General features: G+C 34.4%; 1 protein-coding gene and 1 long non-coding RNA gene across 4 annotated transcripts in view; one reads left to right on the top strand and one right to left on the bottom strand.

Annotated features, from left to right (window-relative positions):
• Window positions 1-2,237: 2,237 nt before the first annotated feature.
• On the bottom strand, window positions 2,238-21,922 carry CETN3 (centrin 3). Its single transcript, XM_032335770.1, has 5 exons — window positions 21,810-21,922; window positions 19,398-19,533; window positions 17,713-17,827; window positions 11,346-11,537; window positions 2,238-3,705 (listed from the first exon to the last, which is right to left on the bottom strand). The coding sequence occupies exons 1-5, from the start codon at window positions 21,824-21,826 to the stop codon at window positions 3,662-3,664; spliced, it is 504 nt and encodes a 167-aa protein (XP_032191661.1). The 5' UTR covers window positions 21,827-21,922; the 3' UTR covers window positions 2,238-3,661.
• LOC116586158 overlaps window positions 21,870-22,417 on the top strand; it is a 62,284-nt gene continuing 61,736 nt past the window's right edge. For all 3 annotated transcript variants that reach the window (XR_004283917.1, XR_004283915.1, XR_004283916.1), the window contains exon 1: window positions 21,870-21,950. This is a non-coding gene — a long non-coding RNA (uncharacterized LOC116586158). The remainder of the gene's footprint in view (window positions 21,951-22,417) is intronic.

Below are 22,417 nucleotides of genomic sequence, written 5' to 3'. Positions count from 1 at the left end.
GTGTAAAATAAAGTCAATCCAATAGTATTCATCCCCAGAAGGTTTTTAAGATTAAAATATATATGTATATATCTATGTGTGTACCTAGAAAACAGCAACATTTAATGTTACTAAATTTTTAAAAAGACATTTCCTTTATAAAACTTAGCTACACAGCATACAATATTCATGTGAAAAGAAATATTGCTATACCTTCATCTAAATGCAAAGGAAAACAGGTAGAAATAATCTTCTCTAAAGTAACAATGGTGACTATTCTCAGAGATCAGGTAACCCTATCTCCTTTGCCTAGGAGAGTTCTGAACACCTGTCGTCCCAACATTAGTCTTCTCCAGACAGGAATCCATCAAAATCCTTGAGAACACAGGCAGCAACCTCTTTGACCTCAGCTGCTGATGTTCCTAGAACATCACCAAAGGCAAGGAAAGCAAGGGCAAAAATGTACTATTGGGACTTCATCAAGAACAAAAGCTCTTGCACAGCAAAGGAAACAGTCAACAAAACCAAAAGACAATTGACAGAATGGGAGAAGATATTTGCAAATGACATATCAGATTATGGGCTAGTATCCAAAATCTATAAAGAATTTACCCAACTCAACACCCAAAGAACAAATAATCCAATCAAGAAATGAGCAGAGAACATGAACAGACACTTCTGCAAAGAAAATATCCAAATGGTCAATAGACACATGAAAAAGTGCTTCACATCACTTGGCATCAGAGAAATACAAAACCAGTGAGATACCACCTCACACCAGTCTGAATGGCTAAAATTAACCACTCAGGAAATGACAGGTGTTGGCAAGGATGCAAAGAAAGGGGAACCCTCCTACTGTTGATGGAAATGCAAGCTGGTGCAGCCACTCTGAAAAACAGTATGGAGGTTCCTCAGAAAGTTTAAAATAGAGCTATCCTTACAACCCAGCAATCACACTACTGGGTATTTACCCTGAAGATACAAATGTGATGCAAAGGGGCACGTGCACCCAAATTTTTATAGCAGCAATGTCCACAATAGCCAAACTGTGGGAAGAACCTAGATGTCCATCAACAGATAAATGGATAAAGATGTGGTATGTGTATACACACACACACACACACACACACACACACACAAATAGAATACAATGCAGCCATCCAAAAAACTGAAATCTTTCCATTTGCAACAATGATGGAACTACAAGGTATTAATGCTGAGCAAAATAAATCAGAGATAAACAATTATCATACGATCTAATATGAGGAATTTGAGAGGCAGGGCGGGGTGTCATGGGGGGTATGAATCAAGAAGGGACGGGAAGAGAGATAAACCATAAGAGACTCTGAATCAGGAAACAAACTTGAGGGTTACTGGGGGGTAGCGGTGGGAGGGGGAGGGAGGGTGGCTGGGTGATGGACATTGGGAAGGCATATGCTATGGTGAGAGCTGTGAAATGTGTAAGACTCAGTATTCACAAACCTGTACCCCTAAAGCAAATAATACACTATATGTTAATTAAAAAAAAAAATTGAAAGTCTTCCATAATGGGCACATAGGTTCTTTAGAGAGTAGGCTTTGTTGGCTTGTAACAAAGGAAAAGATTTTAGCTGACAAATCCCAAACTATCAAAGCTTACCAGGACACCAGAACAGTAATAAACTAGGCAAGTTAAGCAAAAAACAAATTATTTTCTTACATCATGAAATGCCATTGCATGAAATGTGACTATAATGATAAATAAGATTAATACCCACCTCCACTTCCCTGTTAAAGCAAATTCACTCTTTTCTTAATGCCACCCCTCCTGGCTATTTCTACCAGCTTTTCAACTCTACAGATACTGATTATTTATACTGAAAAAAATTATTCATACCCTTCTGCAGGCAAAAGCTTCCACAATATGAAGAAATGAGCTGAGCACTCTTTCCTTGGCTCACAGTAAGAAGAAACAAAATTTGCTCGTATCCCGAAGTATTTATATGAAGAATAAAAAGAAGTTATCACTGTGACAAAATTTTTATTTTTATTTTATTTTTATTCCAATAAAGTGGCAGAAGATGATCAAGCCTAGATTTTTTTTTAATTTAATTTAATTTTTTTTCAGTGTTCCAAAATTCATTGTTTATGCACCACACCCAGTGCGTCATACAATACGTGCCCTCCTTAATACCACCACCAGGCTCACCCAACCCCCAGTACCCCACCCCTCAAAATCCTCAGTTTGTTCCTCAGACTAGATTTACTTTTATGTTTTATTCTTCACTTTCTTTATTCTTTAATTTCCTGGAAATAACGTATTTTGTGATTAAGACAGAGAAGCCAATTCAACAGTAAGGGTGATAAAATTTTTTTAATTTCAAAGAATATATGTTGCCCTGGATATTGTTACTATTGTGAGCACTGATTTCACATTCAAAATTAAATTTTAGTATAATGAGCAATTAACTTACTTTCTAGTTAACTATTTGGAATGTCACCACTGTTATTCCCTATTGATTTGTTAAATTTCTAGTAACTCTTTATGTAATACTCTAGAAGCTTATTTCAAGTGCCTCAAATTATTACTGTACTTTAAATTTAAAATAAGAAATCTTAAGAAAGATCACTGAAATAGACAACTTTCTTCCAGAGAGCCCATATCACGAGGAACCAGATTATTGGTGAAGGATCAGTATAGGTAGCAATTTTCTACAATCTATCTCACGAAACCACTTGTCTCCCCACTAACATATATATCTGTAAGGCAGAAGAGCCCACCAAATACCTGGAAAAGTTGGTCTCTACTGTTTCCTGGTAAATCACAGAACGTTCCTTTACAGGTAAAACAATCTTAAATGACTTCTGTGGCTTAGTTTTCTATTTTCATCATTGTGATGTTTAATTGAGAGATTATTTTTAACAGATCAAAATTTCAAAATTTAAATCTTTAACTTTCTCAAGAAGTCAGATGATTCAAACTGTACTCAATTAGTCTGAGAGGGAAATATCCAGATTTAACTGCTGTAACTTATGTTAAGACACCAGAAATGCTAGAGAATATAATATAAGAGAATAAATGGGTCTTTACACACACCACTTTTTCCTTCCAAACTGGAAGGCATGACTCTTAAAAAAGGAATTATGCCTGTGAATCATCGTCTTGTACTGAAACATAAAATGTCAAACTTGTAAGGGAAAAATGTGCTATTCTATTGCTATTTGTATTTTAATTTTGTTTCTGAAACTAGTACTACAAAGAGAAAAGATTTAAGAAAGATACAACTGTGTATTTACAGATATTTGGAATTAGAGAACAGAAAATTTACCATACTTAAAAATACTACTAAAATAAACATTTTATTAATGAAAGTCTATAACATGTGCATCAAAAGTGACTACTGATGACGCATAAAAAACTTACAATGTGTACTACATGATTTAATTTTTCAAACTTTATATATATATAAAAGCTATATTATAAATACAAAGCTAAACTATTAGAGTGCTAACACTACTGCTCATACAAAGAAACATAACAATAGGAAAATATGAATACATAAGACACTTAGTTTTGGTCCCTTTGGAAAAAAAGAACTAAGTTTTTTGTTGTTGTTGTTGTTGTTTTTAACATGGCTCCAGGCACAAAAATAGAATATAAGATGATAACAGCAACATTCTTAGTGTTTATCCTTGTAATTCTTTAAATGTCACCAGTCATAATAGCAATGAACTCCTCTTGATTTACTGTGATAAGAAAGAAAATGTAAGTCAGAAATGAACATTTTTTTCTCAGAACAATACTAGTATTTTTATATTAAGTATCTTTAAATTTTATATGATACAAAATTATTAATAAACCAAGGCATATTTTTTGGTATGTTTTTCTTTTACTTTTTTGATATGAAGTTGATCATGTTTATTAAGTAGAACCTCGTGAATACAAAAATATATAACATGTGATAAACAATATAAATTTGTATTCTATAATATTACTGAAAAAACATAATTAAAGTTACAAACAAAAAAGTTCGTCATAACCATAATATTTATATACACTGCACAAACAGTTTTAAAGCTTGATATTTTTAATTTCTTAAATGGTTAAATCCGCTTTGTAATCTTTATCCTACTAATTCATATAGTAAACCCTTCCTTTATAAATAAGCTTATTAAATCTATCATGCAAGTATATTACAATTCTAAAGGAAAATATGTGACAATTTTTTAAAAAGTCAAATTGTTGTTTTTTTAACTTTATAATATTTAAAAGCCTACTAAAGAAAAAAACAAAAACAAAAAGTTGAAACCAGGTCACCAAACCTCAAAAATGTCTAGAGAAATAATAATTTTTAAAGATAAAAATTTAATCTCAATTAGCAAGGTAATACAGCGATTATATGTAAATGTAGAATTACTCATAAAGACAAATTATTAGTTCACCAAAACAATAAATAAAATTCAGTACGAACTTCCAGTTTAGAAATCCAATTTTAAGAAAGCAACCTAGAAATAAATAGGTTATTCTTATTAAATATAATTTTTAAAATCAATATATACACATACACATAAATTCTCAACAGAAATGTTCAGAAAAGAACACTTTGTCTTTGTAAAACAGGTGACTTCATGGGCTCCAAAATTTAACACATACCTTAACAAAGCACAAGTTATGAATGATCATTTTGATAATGAAAATGAGCACACTATAATGAAAAGAAAAGAGACCTGGATTCCAGTCATTGCTCTGGGACAGAACAGTTCTGTGTCTCAGTTTCTTCATCTGAAAATACTGAACGACGATACCATCTTTTAGATGTTTCTACTGGGTAATAAACAGACACCAAGGTTCCTATTCTATAGTATCTTGATACTTAAGTGAAGGTATTAGGTTATATTATAAAATTACTTTTAGTTTTCTTAGCAGTAACAATAGTATCACAATTATGAAAGATAATATCCTTATTCTTAGCAGATGCATGCTAAAATGTTAGGGAGGTCAAGTTCATGATATATTTTTCAAACAATCTAGAATAAAAATATTATGACAAAGCAAATACAGTAAAATGTTAATTACTGAATCTAGGTAGAAGGTATAAAGGTGTTCATTGTACTGAACTAACATTTTCCTCTACGTTTGAGGAAAACGCTGAGGAGATAAAATATGTACATCAGGAATGAAATGTACTGGTTTCAGAAACCACACACAAAAAAAGTTTCAATAAATTATGAAGTTATGTTTCATAAGTGAAACAGAGAATAAAACAAAGTATTATCTATTATTAAAGCAAAACCAAGGGTGCTTGGGTGGCTCAGCTGGTTGAGCGACTGCCTTCAGTCAGTCCAGGTCATGATCCTGGACTTCCAGTATTGAGTCCCGCATCAGGCCCCCAGCTCCTTGGGGAGTCTGCTTCTCCCTCTGACCTTCTCCTCTCCCATGTTCTCTCTCACTCATTCTCTCTCAAATAAATAAATAAAATCTTAAAAAAAAAAAAATTTTTTTTTTTAAAACTCTTAAAAGCAAAAAAAAAAGCAAAACCCAGCTCTCTGTGTTGGAAAACATTCCATCTTAATGGGAAAAATCTTTACTTCTGAGAAAAATTTAGGTAAGAATAAATCTTGACTTGGGCTTTGAAATAAAAACATATGATCTGGTTTAACAAGAGGTGGAAAGAAAGCTAAGGTAGGATACCATCAGCAATATAGTTTTAAAAAAGAGGGTGCCTGGGTGGCTCAGTGGGTTGGGCCATTGCCTTCGGCTCAGGTCATGATCTCAGGGTCCTGGGATCGAGTCCCACATCGGGCTCTCTGCTCAGCAGGGAGCCTGCTTCCTCCTCCCTCTCTCTCTGCCTGCCTCTCTATCTACTTGTGATCTCTCTGTGTCAAATAAATAAATAAAATCTTAAAAAAAAAATTAAAAAAAAAATAAAGAAAGAAAAGAAAATATTGTGAAATTAAGTTCTAAGGAGTTAAAAAAGAATGAGATGTCCAGAGCTGATAATGAACCATGAATCCATGCATTTCAGTATTAAACATCTACAAGACACTATGACAGAGTAAAACAGAATATATAACCTATATTACTCAAAATGATCTTAACAAACTGTAGTAGTGATCTTTAATTTTTTCACTTAAAAACATGTCTCAACATGTTATGAAAGCTATGAACCCTTTCTCTCCCAGTTTAAAAAAGAAAAAATATATCTATACATATAAAAGTTTAAATAATTTCATCATTATACACTTTCACATTTAAGAACCTCTGACTCTGTCAATCTAGACTGAGGTATCTAGACCAAAATAAGAAATAAGAGTATGTTCTTAAGAAAAACCACCTTAGAATAATCTGACTATAAATTATTTTAATAGCATAACAGAGCTATGATCAAATTACTCAAAATCTGAAAAATATGATTTGTATGATTTGTTCCTTAAAGACCTAGAACTTTTTTCTCTCACCTATAAAATTACAAATTTCAAAATTAATTTTCATATATAGTTTTAAAATCACAAGAGTCAATTTTTGTTATATTTATGTATGAACACTTTAAAGTATTATACCATTTAAATATATTTTAAACTATTCCATAATTTCCACAGCCTAAAACAGAATACTTACATCCAAAAAAGTGGAAAGCTGAAGGGAAAGAAGAGGCTAAGCAAAGTAAATTAGCTCCTCTAGTAAGAGTGAGCCTTTCAGAAAACTAAGAAAATCTGTATGCCTTTGTACATTTCCTTCTCTATCAATAATATCTTATATCAAGTTCCTATATCTAATAAATCTAGCATAATGCCTACCTTTAAATAGGCACCTGATAAAATATTTATTGAATCAAATACAACACTTCATTTTCCTCTACTCTGCCTTTTAACCAAATTTTCCTAAGTCAATCATTTCATAGGGTAAATTCTATTACATGTCTTTTAAATATAGAATTTAGAGAAATGAGGCACCTGGGTGGTTCAGTTGGTTAAGCGTCTGCCTTTGGCTCAAGTCATATATCTCAGGGTCCTGGGATCAAGTCTGAGTCAGGCTCCTGCTCAGTGCAAGGGGTTGGGGCTAGTCAGCTCCTTCCTCTTCTTCTGTCCCTCCCCACCACTCATGCACATGTGCATGCTCACTCTTTCTTAAATAAATAAAATTAAGGAAAAAATACGAATTAAGTACCTTAAAGACCATCTGGCTTTGGAGGGGGAAAAAACAAATTTTAGCATCTGAAGTGACAGTTGACTATTTTATTGAATACTGAGTATTGAATATTTCATATTATAACAGCATGTAACTTTCAGAACTCCATAAACATAGAAACCTAATTAATATTTTACTTTTTAGCCTAAAAGGCAATACAGTGGTGTGGATAAAAGCAGGAACAGGTTATTAATCTCTGAGCATTAGTTTCCTCACCTATAGATACATCTATCCTGTGCACTAATAGATAGTACTGTACTTACTTCACAAAAGCTATTATGAAAAATAATGTAATATATAATATAATATGCTAAGCACAGAATCTTAACATATTAACTACTAAATAAGTGTTAGTATTCATTATTTAAAGATGGTCCCCTAAGGGTTTTTATTTTTTTTGAAGTTTTATTTGCTTGAGAGAGGGAGTACGCGTGCATGCATGGGCATGCACAGGTGGTGGGGTACAGAGGGAGAGGGAAAAGGAGACTCCCAGGGAGCCTGACACAGGGCTCAATCCCAGGACCCTGGGATCATGACCTGAGCTAAACGCAGATGCTTAACTGACTGAGCCACCCAGGTGCCCCTCCCCAACCTTTTTTAAAGATTTTATTTACACTTTGGGTTTTTAAATGTTTTTATTTTTCTAAAAAGATTTACTGTGTTTTATATACATTGGGAGTAATAATAGGGAAGGGATTCTTTCTGTATCATTACCACAGCTTTAGTTATATTTTGCATTTTATCTTTTTTTTCTGGAACTCCTCCTTTACCATATTTATTATTCTATATACACAGTTAAAAAAATTTTTTTTCATTGCTCCTAAATCCTAAAGTGTGAAAAATTCAAAAAGACAGAATTACTGAAGTGCACAAAAAAGACAGCAAGCACTATGATCTTTACCAGTTTAACAAACACAAAGCAAACAGGTTATATCTAAACAAAACTACAGCCCAAAGAATCCAAATTAACAAGTTATTATAAAATCTAATTTGTACTTTGTCAAAAACGGACAGTTTTTCATATAGCTACAGAGACCCATATAAGTTAAGGCAGTCCCCAAAGCCAAACTAATGGATTATAGTTCTCATTATTTCTGAACATGAAAATGCCTTTCCACAATAATTTCCTGGACTTGCCATAATAAAAGTCATACTTATTTAGCATGCCTTGTTTGAGACATAGATAATGTCAAATAGCTACTATGAGTTCTGAATAATAAGTATTTTTATAAATCGCAAGCGCATTTACAGATATAAATAAGTTTATGTATGTGCAATACTATTATTCATATAGTCGACAGACAATATCTGATTGCATACACTCAGACTGCATGCAATACTTCAGAAGGTCCCCACCCCAGAAACTCACATTCCAGATTGGAAACTACTAGATTAGATGAATTTAATATAAGAATATCCCCTTCCCCCCACAAAAAAGACAAATATTAAAAATAAAAGACTATGCATCACTGTATTTATTTGTAATCAATCACTTGGAAAAAAGAAAAAATGTTATTTGCCTATTAGTCATTTGAATAAATGACAGTAGGATGCCCAAGCAATAGTTATATGGAGACTTAAAGCACGTACTTAGAACCAAAGAAATGTTTTAAGGATGCACTAAAATCTTCAAGCAATGGAGCACAGGCATGAGCTCTGAGATTCAAAAGCAGCAAACACAGCAGACTAAAAGGGATGCAAGAAATGGACACATTTTCTAGGTGAAAGTTTCACATCAAGTTTGAATTTAAGAGGCAACTTCCTAATTGTTATTTTCTTCTAGTGTCAAATGAAGCTAATAACCAAAATCTAGCTTGCATGTACATAGTAGAGGAAAAGAAAATAACTATCTTTTGACACATGTAGTAACCATTACTAAAGACTTATGAAATAGACATACCAAGATTCTCTATGCCATTGAAGATAGTACCCTTACAGAACAGGGTTGCTTTAAAGCTAGTTTAGGGTAACAGCAGACAGCTGGGGAAGACAGAAAAGTTTTTAAAACATGAAGGCAGTGGATACTAAATCCAAGTATTAGTGTGAGAGCTCAAGAAATCATTTAAATTTCCTCAAGTATTAATAATCTTTATTTTAAAATACAAATAAATCTATCAATATCCTTCAAAGACCTAGTATTAAAGTTTCATAATGCTTAAATAATATTTACACAAGTATAAAGTATAATAATGTACAGTTCTAAAGGACAATCAACAAACCTGAATAGCTGGTTGCTACTGCCTTGCCTCCTTATTAAGCATGCCACTATTTCCAATATTTCCAGTAATATAGGTATTATGTATATATTTATGTATATATGTGTAGTTGATACTGTATTAATATATACCTACTGTAACACACAATCCTGCTTAGGGCTCAAGTCAATAAACACCAGAGTACTCATTATGTTCAAGAAAATGTGCAGGGGAGAGGTGCCCAGGTGGCTCAGGTGGTTAAGCATCTGCCTTGGGCTCAGGTCATGATCTCTAGGTCCTGGGATCGAATCCTGCATTAGGCTCCTGGTTCAGGAGGGAGTCTGCTTCTCTCTCTGTCTCCCCCCCTTTCTTGGGTTCGTTCTCTCTCTCTCTCCCTCAAATGAGTAAAATCTTTAAAAATAAAATTAAATTAAAATTAAAAAAATTTTTTTTTAAATTTAAGGGGAATATAAAGATGAGTAAAGATACAAAAAAAGGACAACAAGCTTCCATTTAATGTTAGGGACCTTCAAATATCTTCCTTTAATACTTAAAACCACCCTGGAAGGTATCACCCTTCCCATTTTAATAAATGGGAAACCAAGACTCAGTAAACACTGAAAACTTGCACAACATTACAGAGCAACTACATACGTGGTAGAGATCCAATTCAAGTCCAGATCTGTAGGACTACAAAGCCTTAGGCTTTCACACTATGATTCCATACTGCTCTTAAGGGACTTACAATATACTGGAAAGATACACATGTATGTAGCTAACAGAAGGCATTGCATAAAAGCGTCAAAATACTTTGTTCCTCTAAATGGAAGTCTCATAATTCATCAGAGAATACTAGGGAAGGGTTTTGAGAAATAGATGAAGTTTAAAATGTACTAGAGAGGGGTACCTGGGTGGCTCAATCGGATAAGCATCTGCCTTCAGCTCAGGTCATGATCCTGTGGTCCTAGGATCAAGCCCCACATTAGGTTCCCTGCTCAGCAAGGGAATCTGAGTTTCCCTTTCACTCTGCCCCTCTCCCTGCTCTTGCTCTCACTGTCTTTAAATAAAATCTTTAAAAAGAAAAAAAAAAAACTGTACCAGACAGACAGACATATTAGTAGACAAAACCTGGTAATTAGAACATTCTAGGATTAAGAATGGCATGATGAAAAAGACACAGCATAAAAAAAGTGTTTCCAGGATAGAGTATATTTGCACGAGGCACGTATGTATGGGAAGTGAAGGTTAAAGCAGAAAAGTGGGAAGACCATAGTGGGAAATAAAACTAGATAAGGCAGAACGTATCTTAAAAAGCTTCAAAATTTACTCTGTAGGCACCGAGGAATCATTCAGTATTTGAAGAGGGGAATGACATCATCAAACCTGTACTTTAGGAAAAGAAAGTTATCAATATGTTAGAGGGTGGAGGTTCAGAGGCATAGAGGGCAATTAGGAAGCTAAAGAGACCATATCTGCCTTCTTCAAGGTGTAGCCCCAGTTAGCACACAAGGCACGGTATCCAGTAGGCATTCAAGGAAATAATGAGGCTATGATAACATTAATAGAAAGAAATTAGGGCCTGAACTAGGGCAGCAGCAGTAAACAAAGATATAAAGAAAGATTCAAAACTTTCAAAGGGTAGAACCAATAGAACTTAGTTACAGTTTATTAGTACTTGTAGGTTAAGGAAGAAACCACTAAAAGCGGATATTTTACTGAGTAGCTGAAATTTGGAGATGCTTCATCCTCAAAGAAAAGTAAAATAAATTCTTGGAAGTATGGGACCTCATACTACAAACAGTACAGTTGGTTTTAAAAGGTCTGCATCATTCTGAATTAAATGATGTGAAATGTTTACACAAAAAGCCCATTATAGGATGAACAATAATTATATCAAACAGACATTCTGTAATGGGTCTTGAAAATCATTTGCTTTTAGAAAAATTTACTATATGTATACATTAGGAATAATACCTGGAATATGTGTTTTACTTAAAACTTACTTTCTCCATCACCATCTTTATCAAATTCTTCTATCATAGCCCGAAGTTCTTCATCACTCATGTTTTCACCCAATTCTCTGGCAACACGTCGCAAATTCCTCAAGCTTATTTTACCTGAATCATCATCATCAAATAGTTTAAATGCCTTTAATATTTCTTCATGTGGATCTCTTTCCAATATCCAGTCTGTCACTACAGTTAAGAGAAATTTAAAAATTTTTCAAAACTTTATAATCACAAATGCATTCATCTGTGAAATCAACCAAGTGTTAGATGAGAATTAAAGTTGTGAACTGTTCAACATTTAGTTTGTAATAAACTGCCAAATCAGAGCCCCAAAACCCAAAAAGATAAACCTGAAATTAGAAAAATCAAATCCATATTTTAAAATTTAATCTACGTTATCAACAACTTATCCTATTATAAGAGTAAGCAAAATTATCTCTTTTTATATAATAAAAAGGATTATATACCATATTTATTTAAGGTCTACGATTATCAAGAATTGTAGTAGGCTCCACTGACAGCAAGCACAGAAGTCTAGGAGTTTGAAACTTAGTTGTAGAGATGATATACCAACAAAACAATTAAGACTAATTAGATAAAAGATGTCTGATGTCTAAACAATAACATTACTGTTCCTCAAATTAAATCCAATTTAAAGACAAAAGAATCATGACAAATTAATAAAATGCAGTGCCATCATTGATAAAGACACACTGTCAGACAGATGAAAATTCCACTGATATCTTCATGATTTGAGGAAACTCTGCGTTTTCCAAAAATGAAAAGCGGTTACCAAAAGGATTGAAAATGATTATAGTTAAGCTTCCATACCACCCCACCCCCAAAAAGAAAAAGGAAAGGTCTGAAAGATCCCTCTAAAGTCATGCCCATTTTGTTCAGCAAGATAATAATTCTCAGACAACTAAAATTAAAAGTGATAAATACCAGACCTCAATAGTAATAATACATTTTAATAGGCTAAATGTAATAATATAGTAAACAGTATTTTCAACATTTGCAATCTTTATTCAATAGCCACAATAATACAATTAAAGTAAAAATCTGAGGTATAAATGTTTTTAAGTTACTAGATCAAATTCTGAAAATATCTAAGTAAACATCTTTGAAGTAATTCCACATGCTAGTCTACCACTACAACAAAAATTATTTATGACTTTCACTGTGCCATTAAAAATAACTCAGTCCTGGTGAGCTTTACAAAATCATTAAAAACTTGCGCAAATGTTTGTAGATGGGAAGTACTAGAATGTTTAATGCACCCAAAAAAAAAAAAAATTCAAGCCCACAAAAAATTATTATTGTTTTGCTGCAATGTCATCATGTTTGGTTTGAGTAAGCTTTTAGGATAAGCATCTACGTTCAATCATCCACCTACATATTTAGTAGTTTTCTATTATCCATTAATTGTACCTAAAAAGTCTTTCAAGTAACTAATTGAACTATATTACTATAAGTATGCAAATCACCAAAGCTCATAAATATTCAATCAAAAAGGAGTTGGCATATATACAGCCATAACACCAAAATAAAATACCATGCTTAACTCTATGGCTCATACTCAACTTATTTTGAATTTAGTCCCAACAAAAAAGCAGGACAAGGAAAAAAAAAAGTGTTAAGAAATTTTCTTCACCAATTAAATAATTTACATGACAGGTGAACCAAAAAAGCAGCTTGCTGAAAGTATTAATGTACTTAAAGAAGCAACAGGGTGATGTGGGGAACAGATGGGGCTCCAAGATGTATAAATTCTTATCCCACTAGTGCTTTAATTGTGTTAGTTACTTCAGACTTATGTGTATATATAATCTTTTATCAATACTTTGCCTTAGAATACAACTTTTCTTGGGAATTATAAATACCTACCATTCTGGACAACTAAAACATAATAACTTTATGGTAACTCTCTTCTATGCCTTCATGTTCTATTCCTATTCCACCAAGTAGAATTTAATTATAAGAAATACACTTTTTTTCCAATGAAAATAAGTCAACTAACATACAATTAAGGTGGGTTCAATCTAATTCACAAATTTCAGCCCATGAAATCTACTTTCAAAAAATTATACTACCAGAAATATATTTCCTCAAAATAGTTAGACCTTATACATTATAAAACTCAGTAAAGGGGCGCCTGGGTGGCTCAGTTGGTTAAGTGTCTGCCTTCAGCTCAGATCATGATCCCAGGGTTCTGGGATCGAGCCCCACATTGGGCTCCCTGCTCGGTGGAGAACCTGCTTGCTTCTCCCTCTCCCTGCCTCTCTGCCTATTTGTACTCTCTCTGTGTCAAAACAAACAAACAAACCTTTAAAAAAACTCATTAAGAACACAGCACATTTTAAAAAAACACATTAAAATTTATCAAAAATCATTAAAAGTACTGCTGGAAAAACACTTTCAACTATATTTCTCATTGTCTTTTGGGGGTCTTTATACAAAAATACAAGTTACTTTAAACTCAACATTTTAGAACCCAAACTCCTCCTACTATCACCAAGATAACTGGTGATGCCCCACCTCAAAATAGAGAATAGCACCATTCACAGATAATCTCCCATATTTGAAGTCTGAGTATTTTGAATCCCATAAACCTAACCTGTGATTATGAGGACACATTTTTTACTCTTAAATATGTTTCTTTTCATTCTTACACCCTCAGCATAATATAAGTATGTTATTTTCCTGTCTGCAGTCTGTCTTCCCTCCAACCCATCTTTAAAACTCTTAACCGAGTTACCTTTCTAAAACACATCATCTTCTCTTCCTCAGAAACTGAAAATGATCATCTGCTGACTAAAGTCCAAGCATTACACATGATGCAACAAGACTTTACTTATTTGGCCCAATTCTATCCTTCCATTTCCCTAACCTCGACAACAGGAGACTACCTGAAGTTTCCCATACTATACTTCTACCATTCCACTCTTTGTTGATGCTGTTTTCTCTGCCTGCAATGTCTTTTGCTACTCATTCCTACAGTCTTCTCCTTAGGATGAAATTCTATTCACATCCCCAAAGGTCTAAATTAAAACTCGCCTCTGCAAAGTCTTCTTCAATTGCTCTAGACCTGGAATTGACAATTCTCTTTGTTTTTGTTAAGTGCCAGATAGTAAATATTTTTGGCTTTGAGGAAAGTATAAGATCTCTGACTGAACTACTTACTCTGCCATGACAGCACAAAAGCAGCATAAAAGATGAGGTAGTGTGGAAGCAACAGCTGAATTTGGCCTAAGGGCTGTAGTTGGACAACTCCTGCTCTAAACAAAATTATAACTTACCACAGAACACTACAGCTTGTTATTACCTACATTTAAATGGTAAGCACCTTGAAAGAACCTTTTAGTAACTTTTAATTCCCCTCCCTCAACCCAGTAAAGTACCTAATGCCAAAAAATTCAGCAAATGTTTGTTAAATAAGCAAAGCAAAGACAGTAATGCAATATTCTATTCTAAACAGGCAATGGAATAATTAGTTTGTGTCCCCCCAAAAATGAGAACAAACACCTGACTTATCTTGGTCTTACTTTAAAGGAGCAATTCCTAAAACACCTTTGATACTACTCACTAACCTCAAGCAGCCTAGATTCTTAAATTACATGAAACATACTTTAGTATTTTTTTCTAACATTGGGAAAATTCTGGTTCAGTGTTAGACTTCATCTAGAAACATCTGTAGAACAATATCCTTCAAAAGTAACAGACAATACAGAAAACTAAGACTCAAATGCTTTGGTTTGGAGTTATTTATTCCAAAAGATAAAATACACATTCACCTGTGCTGTTATTATTGAAAAATAATTAACAAATGGAGAGAATACATAGTTCTTGACTGTGTATTTCTAAACAGTAATAAATTTTTATTTGACTACTCAGATTTTTAATAGGCAGCATGAGGATAGCTAAAATATGTGCTAAGCTGGTCAAAAGTTCTATCTTTGAAAGTCAGAGCACAGTTTAGTCATTGTCATCTATTCTGGAAAGATTCCAGTATCAGTGTTCTGTTTATAATACAGAAAAGATAGAGGATCAGGAAAAGGTGAAAATGGCATGGGACTCTGACTTCAACTGCTAATAAAATCGCAATTTCTTTTTTTTCTTTTTTCCTTTTTTTTTTAAGATTTAATTATTTATTTGAGAAAGAGAGAGAATGAGAGAGAGCAAGCACGAGAGGAGGAAGGTCAGAGGGAGAAGCAGACCCCCTGCTGAGCGGAGAGCCTGATATGGGACTGGATCCCAGGACTCCAGAATCATGAGCTGAGTTGAAGGCAGTTGCTTAACCAACTGAGCCACCCAGGCACCCTAAAATCACAATTTCAAAAACTGTATTTTAGGGGCACCTGAGTGGCTCAGTGGGTTAAAGCCTCTGCCTTTGGCTCAGGTCATGATCCCAGGGTCCTGGGATAGAGCCCCACATCCAGCTCTCTGCTCAGCAGGGAGCCTGCTTCCTCCTCTCTCTCTGCCTGCCCCTCTGTCTACTTGTGATCTCTATCTGTCAAATAAATAAATAAAATCTTTAAAAAAAATTAAAAAAAAAACCTGTATTTTACTTAAGATGAAATAATGTGTTGAATAAAATTATTAATGATGATATAATGCCTAAAATAGCCCACAACTATGAAAAGGAAATAATCAGAAAAAGATAAATACATGAGTACCATACTTTTTATGTTCCAGTGATGCATACACAATCATTACTAGGCACTAAAAGTGAAACAAAGACAATTTTTAAAAGTAGTAATAACAAATATCTAATAGTACTTTCTATAACTAGGCCCCTTTCTAATAAGCACTTTACTTATTAACTTATTTACTCCTCCCAAGAACCCACCAGATAGTATAACTATCCCCATTTTATAGCTGTAAATGAGACACAGACAACTAAAATGACCAAGTTAAACAGCTAGTAAGTGGCAAAACCAAAATATGAACCCAGGAAATCTGCTTCCAAAATGTCCATGCTAAACCACTACATTGTACCAAATGTGCCTGAATTGTAGCTCTTTCCTAACAATATCATTGCCACTATATCCTAATACCCATTTCTATAAATCAACAATCTAAGTAAGAACTTGGACTAAGATCATAAACTATAGAAGAGTTTCAATACTGAAAACCTAACGGGATAAAGATGGCTCCCTCCCTCTGCTCCCGTAAATAAATCTACAGATTAGAAGAAAACAACATAATATACTCCCCAAAGGGATTAGCTGTCTTTCTGAACAGTTATTCCTAGTTGACAAGGTGGGGATCTTCTGTGTCATGCTTTCTTTCTCTTTTAGATTTATCCTTTAACTTCCTTCTTCCTCACCTTGATTTTGAATTTTCAGATTATTTAATGATATGAATCTCTTTTCCAAACTGCCATTTCTTTTTGCTTTCTATATTACTTCTTTCTGAATATTTACACAAAGTTTTGTATGTGTAACTGGATTTGTTCCTACACTTTTAAAATATCTAAATATAACTCTATGATATGCTTATATCATGACCTATATAAAGTTGTATTACTGCTTTAGAAAATTTAATTTTAAAAACCCTGAATATATGTACATTCCATGTATAATATTCTAAGGACTATATTTAAATCATAATAGCAAAGTCTTTGCCTTCCAGAATCTTCTATTCTAAAAAAGCCTGATATATGCTTTAACTATTTCACTAAAATCAACTATATGAAAATTCAATCATATTAAACTCACGGCACAGTATGCTTACTTAGTTGTTCTAAAATGTTTTCTCCTGCTTGAGTTTGCCAAATGCCTCCTTTACTATAACCCCTCTGCCCTCAACTTTAAACAGATGACTTTATTCACTAAGATCAAGTCATACAGAATATGTAGCCCCTTGTAAGCTTTGTCAACCAGATGGCATGCACTTCACCTACAGTCAAAGATACCAAATGCTAAAGGTTTTCTCTTCTCCCACTCTGCCAACAAAAATCACAAACCAGAATGGTCTTAGGAAATATTTTCCAAACAAAAGGATACTGAATTTTCTGTTTTACTCTTAGAAAAAATAATTTTTGATCACGCTTTTAGTTTTATCACATAATATAAACACACATTACTTAGGAAGATTTCTTTCCACAAAAAACAATACAATAGTTCCTTGATTAGAATCTTCAGGATAAAAGACAAAATGGTAACTACCATAATGAAACTGTTAATCTTAATTTTTCTTCTTTAAAGTAAGAAGAGTGCTCCCAAACCCCCATACAATAACTATATTATATAGCAATGTTCAATAACAAAATTCCATAACCCAGAAAATCAAAAAAATACTAATATTAATGGATAATTTCCTAACAAGTGCTAATTACAAAGACTATTAAAATACACACCAACTTCATTAAAATCTTCAAAGGTGATTTTCCCTGTGGCTTCTCTGTCATAATCTTTAAGAATCTTCAGTACATCAGCTTTTTTTACATCAAACCCCAAGGCTCTCATTGCCACCTTTTGGAAAAAAAGGGAAAAGCAAAATTATAAAGCACTCTTTCGAAACAAGTGACTTCCAATTCTTAAGTAAGTTTTTACAACTTAGGGATGTCAGCACATTAATAAAACATTTAATTCTTTTGCAAGTTTTAGGTCTCTAAAAAAATCAAAGTGATAGTTTTTCTCCATTACTGAAGATAAACAAATTTTTTTCATTTATATATCCTTTTTTTATAGGACAAGCCAAATGTTTATAAAATATACTATACAATGGACTTACTATACAGATCATTTTAACAAGTTATTTATTCTCAAATGATTAACAACCAAAATGAAAAAAAGGCATAGCATAAGTATTAAAAATTTATACAAGAAGAGACAAAAAAATTAAAATAAGAGTTATCCTGAGATTCTACATGATTAGTTATTCAGTATAAATAGTCCAGGCCCCTGAGTTTAAAGAAAGAGTAGATCTTGTTACTATTAACGAGAAAGGAGAGACATGATACTGATTAAAGAAGTCTTACTTGGAAAGGTCATTTGTTCTCTGATGAATGGATGAAATAAAGTAGAAGAGCACTGAAAAACTGGCTATAAAACAGACACTGACTTGAGGACAGTGAATAAAGCAGCTTCCCTTACCTGAACAGGAAGAGCTCAGGTGTAAATAAGCGATTAGCAAGTGAGAAAAGTAGACAGTAGTAAAAGTGAGGGGAGCAGTCAATAAAAACCAAAGGTATCTGAACTTTATGCAGTGTACAATGAGGAGCCACTAAAGGTTTACAAACAATGAACAATATGAGGAAATAATCTTAGAAAGATTAATCTAATGGCAGTTTACAGAGTGAATGAGAAATGGAGGAACCATTTAGGAAGATCCTGGTATGAAATAAGATCCCAAACCAAGATATTAACAATAGCTAACAAATGGAAGAGACATTATAAAAGAATTGATCAAAGCTGGGATACTGAAAAAAAAAAAAAAAACTGTGGAAAAAGAGAGCTAAAGAGCTACCAAAATGTTGCCTTTCTCATGCTGAGTGTGAAATCTGTACTACGCTAAACAAACTCTTGCATCTTTATAAATTATTCTAGGCCCTAAGGTTGACATTCTCCCCTATTAGCATGTGTCAACATCAGACATCACTTATACTGTTTGCAGCAGAGAAAGTATGTAAAGAATGTATTAACATGTTCAAATTAAAAGATAAATAACACTCACAATGTGAGAAAAGAATGAGTTACACACACACAAAAAAAGTGAGAACTATTTAAATCCTATGGTATGAATTATTTTTATTATGTGAATGAAAAATAAGGCCCTCCATAGTAGTGTATTTTTATATTTAAAATACTATTTACTTTACAATGTGAAAAGTCTAAAAAGATGTTAGGATTTTATTATACTAAATAGTAAATTTTTATTTTTTAATTTTAATTTTTTTTTATTTTACTGTAATTTTATTACAGCATTTAACTGTGGACATCTAAAATCGTTTCATATGTCCACAACCATTTTAAATACTTTAGTCCAAAATGCAAATCATTTTAACAGAAAAATATACATTTTGAAGTACATTACTATTACCTTTAATTCATGATAATCTATTGCTTCATCTTTGTCTGTGTCAAACAGTTCAAAAGCATCTTTAATTTCTTGTTTCTGTTCTTCAGAGAGTTCTCTTCTTTTTTTCCTCTTTGTTTTGTCTACTACTAGCTCATTTCTATGAAAAGAAAAAAATCTATTCAGTCTACTTTAATCCAATTCTCCTATGCATCTAAATGATTAAAATCAAATTCCAAAACACAACAAAAAAAATTAACCAATGAATAATTTTTTAAATTTCTACAAAGGAAGTATTTGGGAGAAAAATGAAGAAATTTTCCTTACATGAGTCAAAGCCTTGATTACCCCACAGTCTAGCTGCTATAAATTTGCACTTCTAAAACTGTAAAGTGTTACAGGTTATTATAAGAAATGAGGACCTAACTTTCTCTCCTTCTGGCTTCATACTTATTCTCAATCATATTAACGTGGAAGAAATAAGAACTGTGAATAAAAAACATTACTTTCATGACAAAAATCCCAACAAAAAACCAAAACACTCATATTTACTATTCACATTACTCTAACACATAGTGTTTAAAAAAAAAAAAAAGGAAAATTCATAATTGATGATCACTATATATTTGGTTTATTTTTGAGAGCATTTGTAAGTTATCAAAATTACTACCAAAAGGGCATATAACTTAACAATTTACAAAGTTTTTTGGCATTGTAGGTTAAGTGATTTAGATTACACATTTTTAATGGCCTTTATTTACAATTTCTTCCACTGATACTAACAAATCAACCAAAATACTTAAGTCTAAATATACCATGAAAATCAAATGCCAAAAAGAAAAGTATATTTGGGCTAATTTTCTATAATATAAAGTGAAGAGTTAATGGTTTTATAAATCTCACTTGTAAATTTAGACTTAGTTTCTCATAAACCCTGGAATATTTTTTTTTTTAAAGGAAATTTTATTTAAAAAGCCAGAAACGGGGCGCCTGGGTGGCTCAGTGGGTTAAAGCCTCTACCTTCGTCTGGGGTCCTGATCCCAGGGTCCTGGGATTGCCCCACGAAGGGCTCTCTGCGCCACAGGGAGCCTGCTTCCTCCTCTCTCTCTCTCCCTGCCTCTCTACCTACTTGTGATCTCAATCAAATAAATAAAATCTTTAGGAAAATAAATTAAAATTAAAAATAAAAAAATAGAGGACGCCTGGGTGGCTCAGTTGGTTGGACGACTGCCTTCAGCTCCGGTCATGATCCTGGAGTTTTGGGATCGAGTCCCACATCGGGCTCCCAGCTCCACGGGGAGTCTGCTTCTCTCTCTGACCTTCTCCTATTCATGCTCTCTCACTCCCTCTCTCTCAAATAAATAAATAAAATCTTAAAAAAAAAGATTTTTTTTTAAAATAAAAATAAAAAGCCAGAAATGTCTTACACTGATCTTAGTGTTTCAGAATTTCAAATGCGGCTGCAACATCCATATGAGAACACGTTTTGAAAACCAAACAGTATCAAAAAACTTTAAAATGTAAAACTTGGTTGAATTTCATCAAACGTGTTATCTATTTGCTTATGATTTGCTCTCTAAAAATCTACAACAAAAGGCAAGAGATGAGTAGAACGTGATCAGAAGAGGTATAATAAATAAAGCTGAGGAAAACCTTTTCTCACAAGAGACCAGACTTCACACAAGCGTGGTCATTCCCGGGGTCATTTTCTCTGGACTGCCAAGTCCCACAGACCTACAACTGCTTCCAGGCAAGGCTACCACCACAACCTCTCAGACCAACGAGGCACCTATTTAGAGACGCGTAACTACCTGTTTTTAAGGTAAAACGTCTACATGGCGCTGGGGGCAACAGACAAGGGGGTTAGAGGTTGGAAGAGAATGAAAGGTAAAGAAACTCAAAAAAACTGAAAACCCAAAGAGAGAGATTACCAGTTAAAGTCATTTAAGTGTGTCTCCAGTTATACCTTCAAACAGAGACCCAAGAGCAAGGAACGGTTTTATGTTATGGCCAAAATTTAGAGTTTCAGGACGGTATCGCCGCAGCTGAGGTGGGGCCGCAGACCAAGAAGGCGGAGCTCAACCGAAGGACGGAGCCTCCCCGGCCTGATTTCTCGCAGAAACACCGCGAGAAGAAACATCGCGATATTTCACTCTCTCCCTCAACTGGAACCACCCACCCTTTTGATGGTGCAAAGGCGAAAGCGCTGATAGACGTTAACTAGCTCAACAAAAATGCACGGGACTCATCACCTGCGAGACACCAGGGTCCCCAGGGTGAGGGGTCCGGGCCCGGGAAGGTTGGCGGAGGCTCCTCTCCCACGTCCCAACCTGCACCCCCTTCCTCGCCTCGGCCCCAACTACCTCCCTTCCACACACACCCGCCCTGGGGCCCGCTGCGGGGTGTGGAGAGCATTGCGGCCTCCTCATTACCGACCTCAGAGCTAAACTCATTTTCTCTTCGGACAGAGACGTTCCTCTCAAGAACGATTTTAACGCCCTACCCAAGGCAGCACAACTTCCACAAGCCGTTCAACAGACAACCACGACCTCAGCGGCCTCAAGGACCTCCCACAAGGTAGACACTTCTGAGCCGGATTGGTTGACATTGCTGACGTCCTGCCCATTAAGGCGGAAGCGTCACGATTCCTCTGCTCTCATTAGGCATATTTCGCGTCAATCAAGCAAACGGCCCTTCCCTCGCCTCCTGCGGCCCCTCCCCCCGCCCTTTGGATTGGCCTGTTGCGGTTTCCCCGAATCCTTTGCGGAGCTGGGGTTTTGGTATTTGCGTGGTGCGTTGGGCTAATGGGTGGGTGGACCTCGGCGCAGGCTAGGGGAGTCTTATAACTTGTGACGGGAGACCGGGGACAAAACATACAGCTCCAAGAGGAAGGAAGGGGAAGAGGCATGGCCGCGGGGTTAGCCTCCTCAGCTAGGAGGAGGGAATAGCTGGGGAATGAGGTCTAACAAATTTGGCTTCGCTGTATTCTATAATCTTGGATGGTCTGAGTACATGGGGAGTTTGTTTAAAACGTATCCTTCTCC

The sequence above is a fragment of the Mustela erminea genome, chromosome 3, assembly GCF_009829155.1.
Source record: "Mustela erminea isolate mMusErm1 chromosome 3, mMusErm1.Pri, whole genome shotgun sequence".
Lineage (NCBI taxonomy): Eukaryota > Metazoa > Chordata > Mammalia > Carnivora > Mustelidae > Mustela > Mustela erminea.
This window is presented reverse-complemented; position numbering and strand designations above follow the sequence as displayed.

What these genes read in the sequence shown, in the direction of transcription:
- CETN3 (XM_032335770.1), bottom strand. An exon ending in TAGATTATCATGAATTAAAG is followed by an intron (nt 17,828 to 19,397) that starts GTAATAGTAATG and finishes TTTTTCCAAAAG; the next exon opens with GTGGCAATGAGAGCCTTGGG. An exon ending in TGAAGATTTTAATGAAGTTG is followed by an intron (nt 11,538 to 17,712) that starts GTGTGTATTTTA and finishes TCTTAACTGTAG; the next exon opens with TGACAGACTGGATATTGGAA.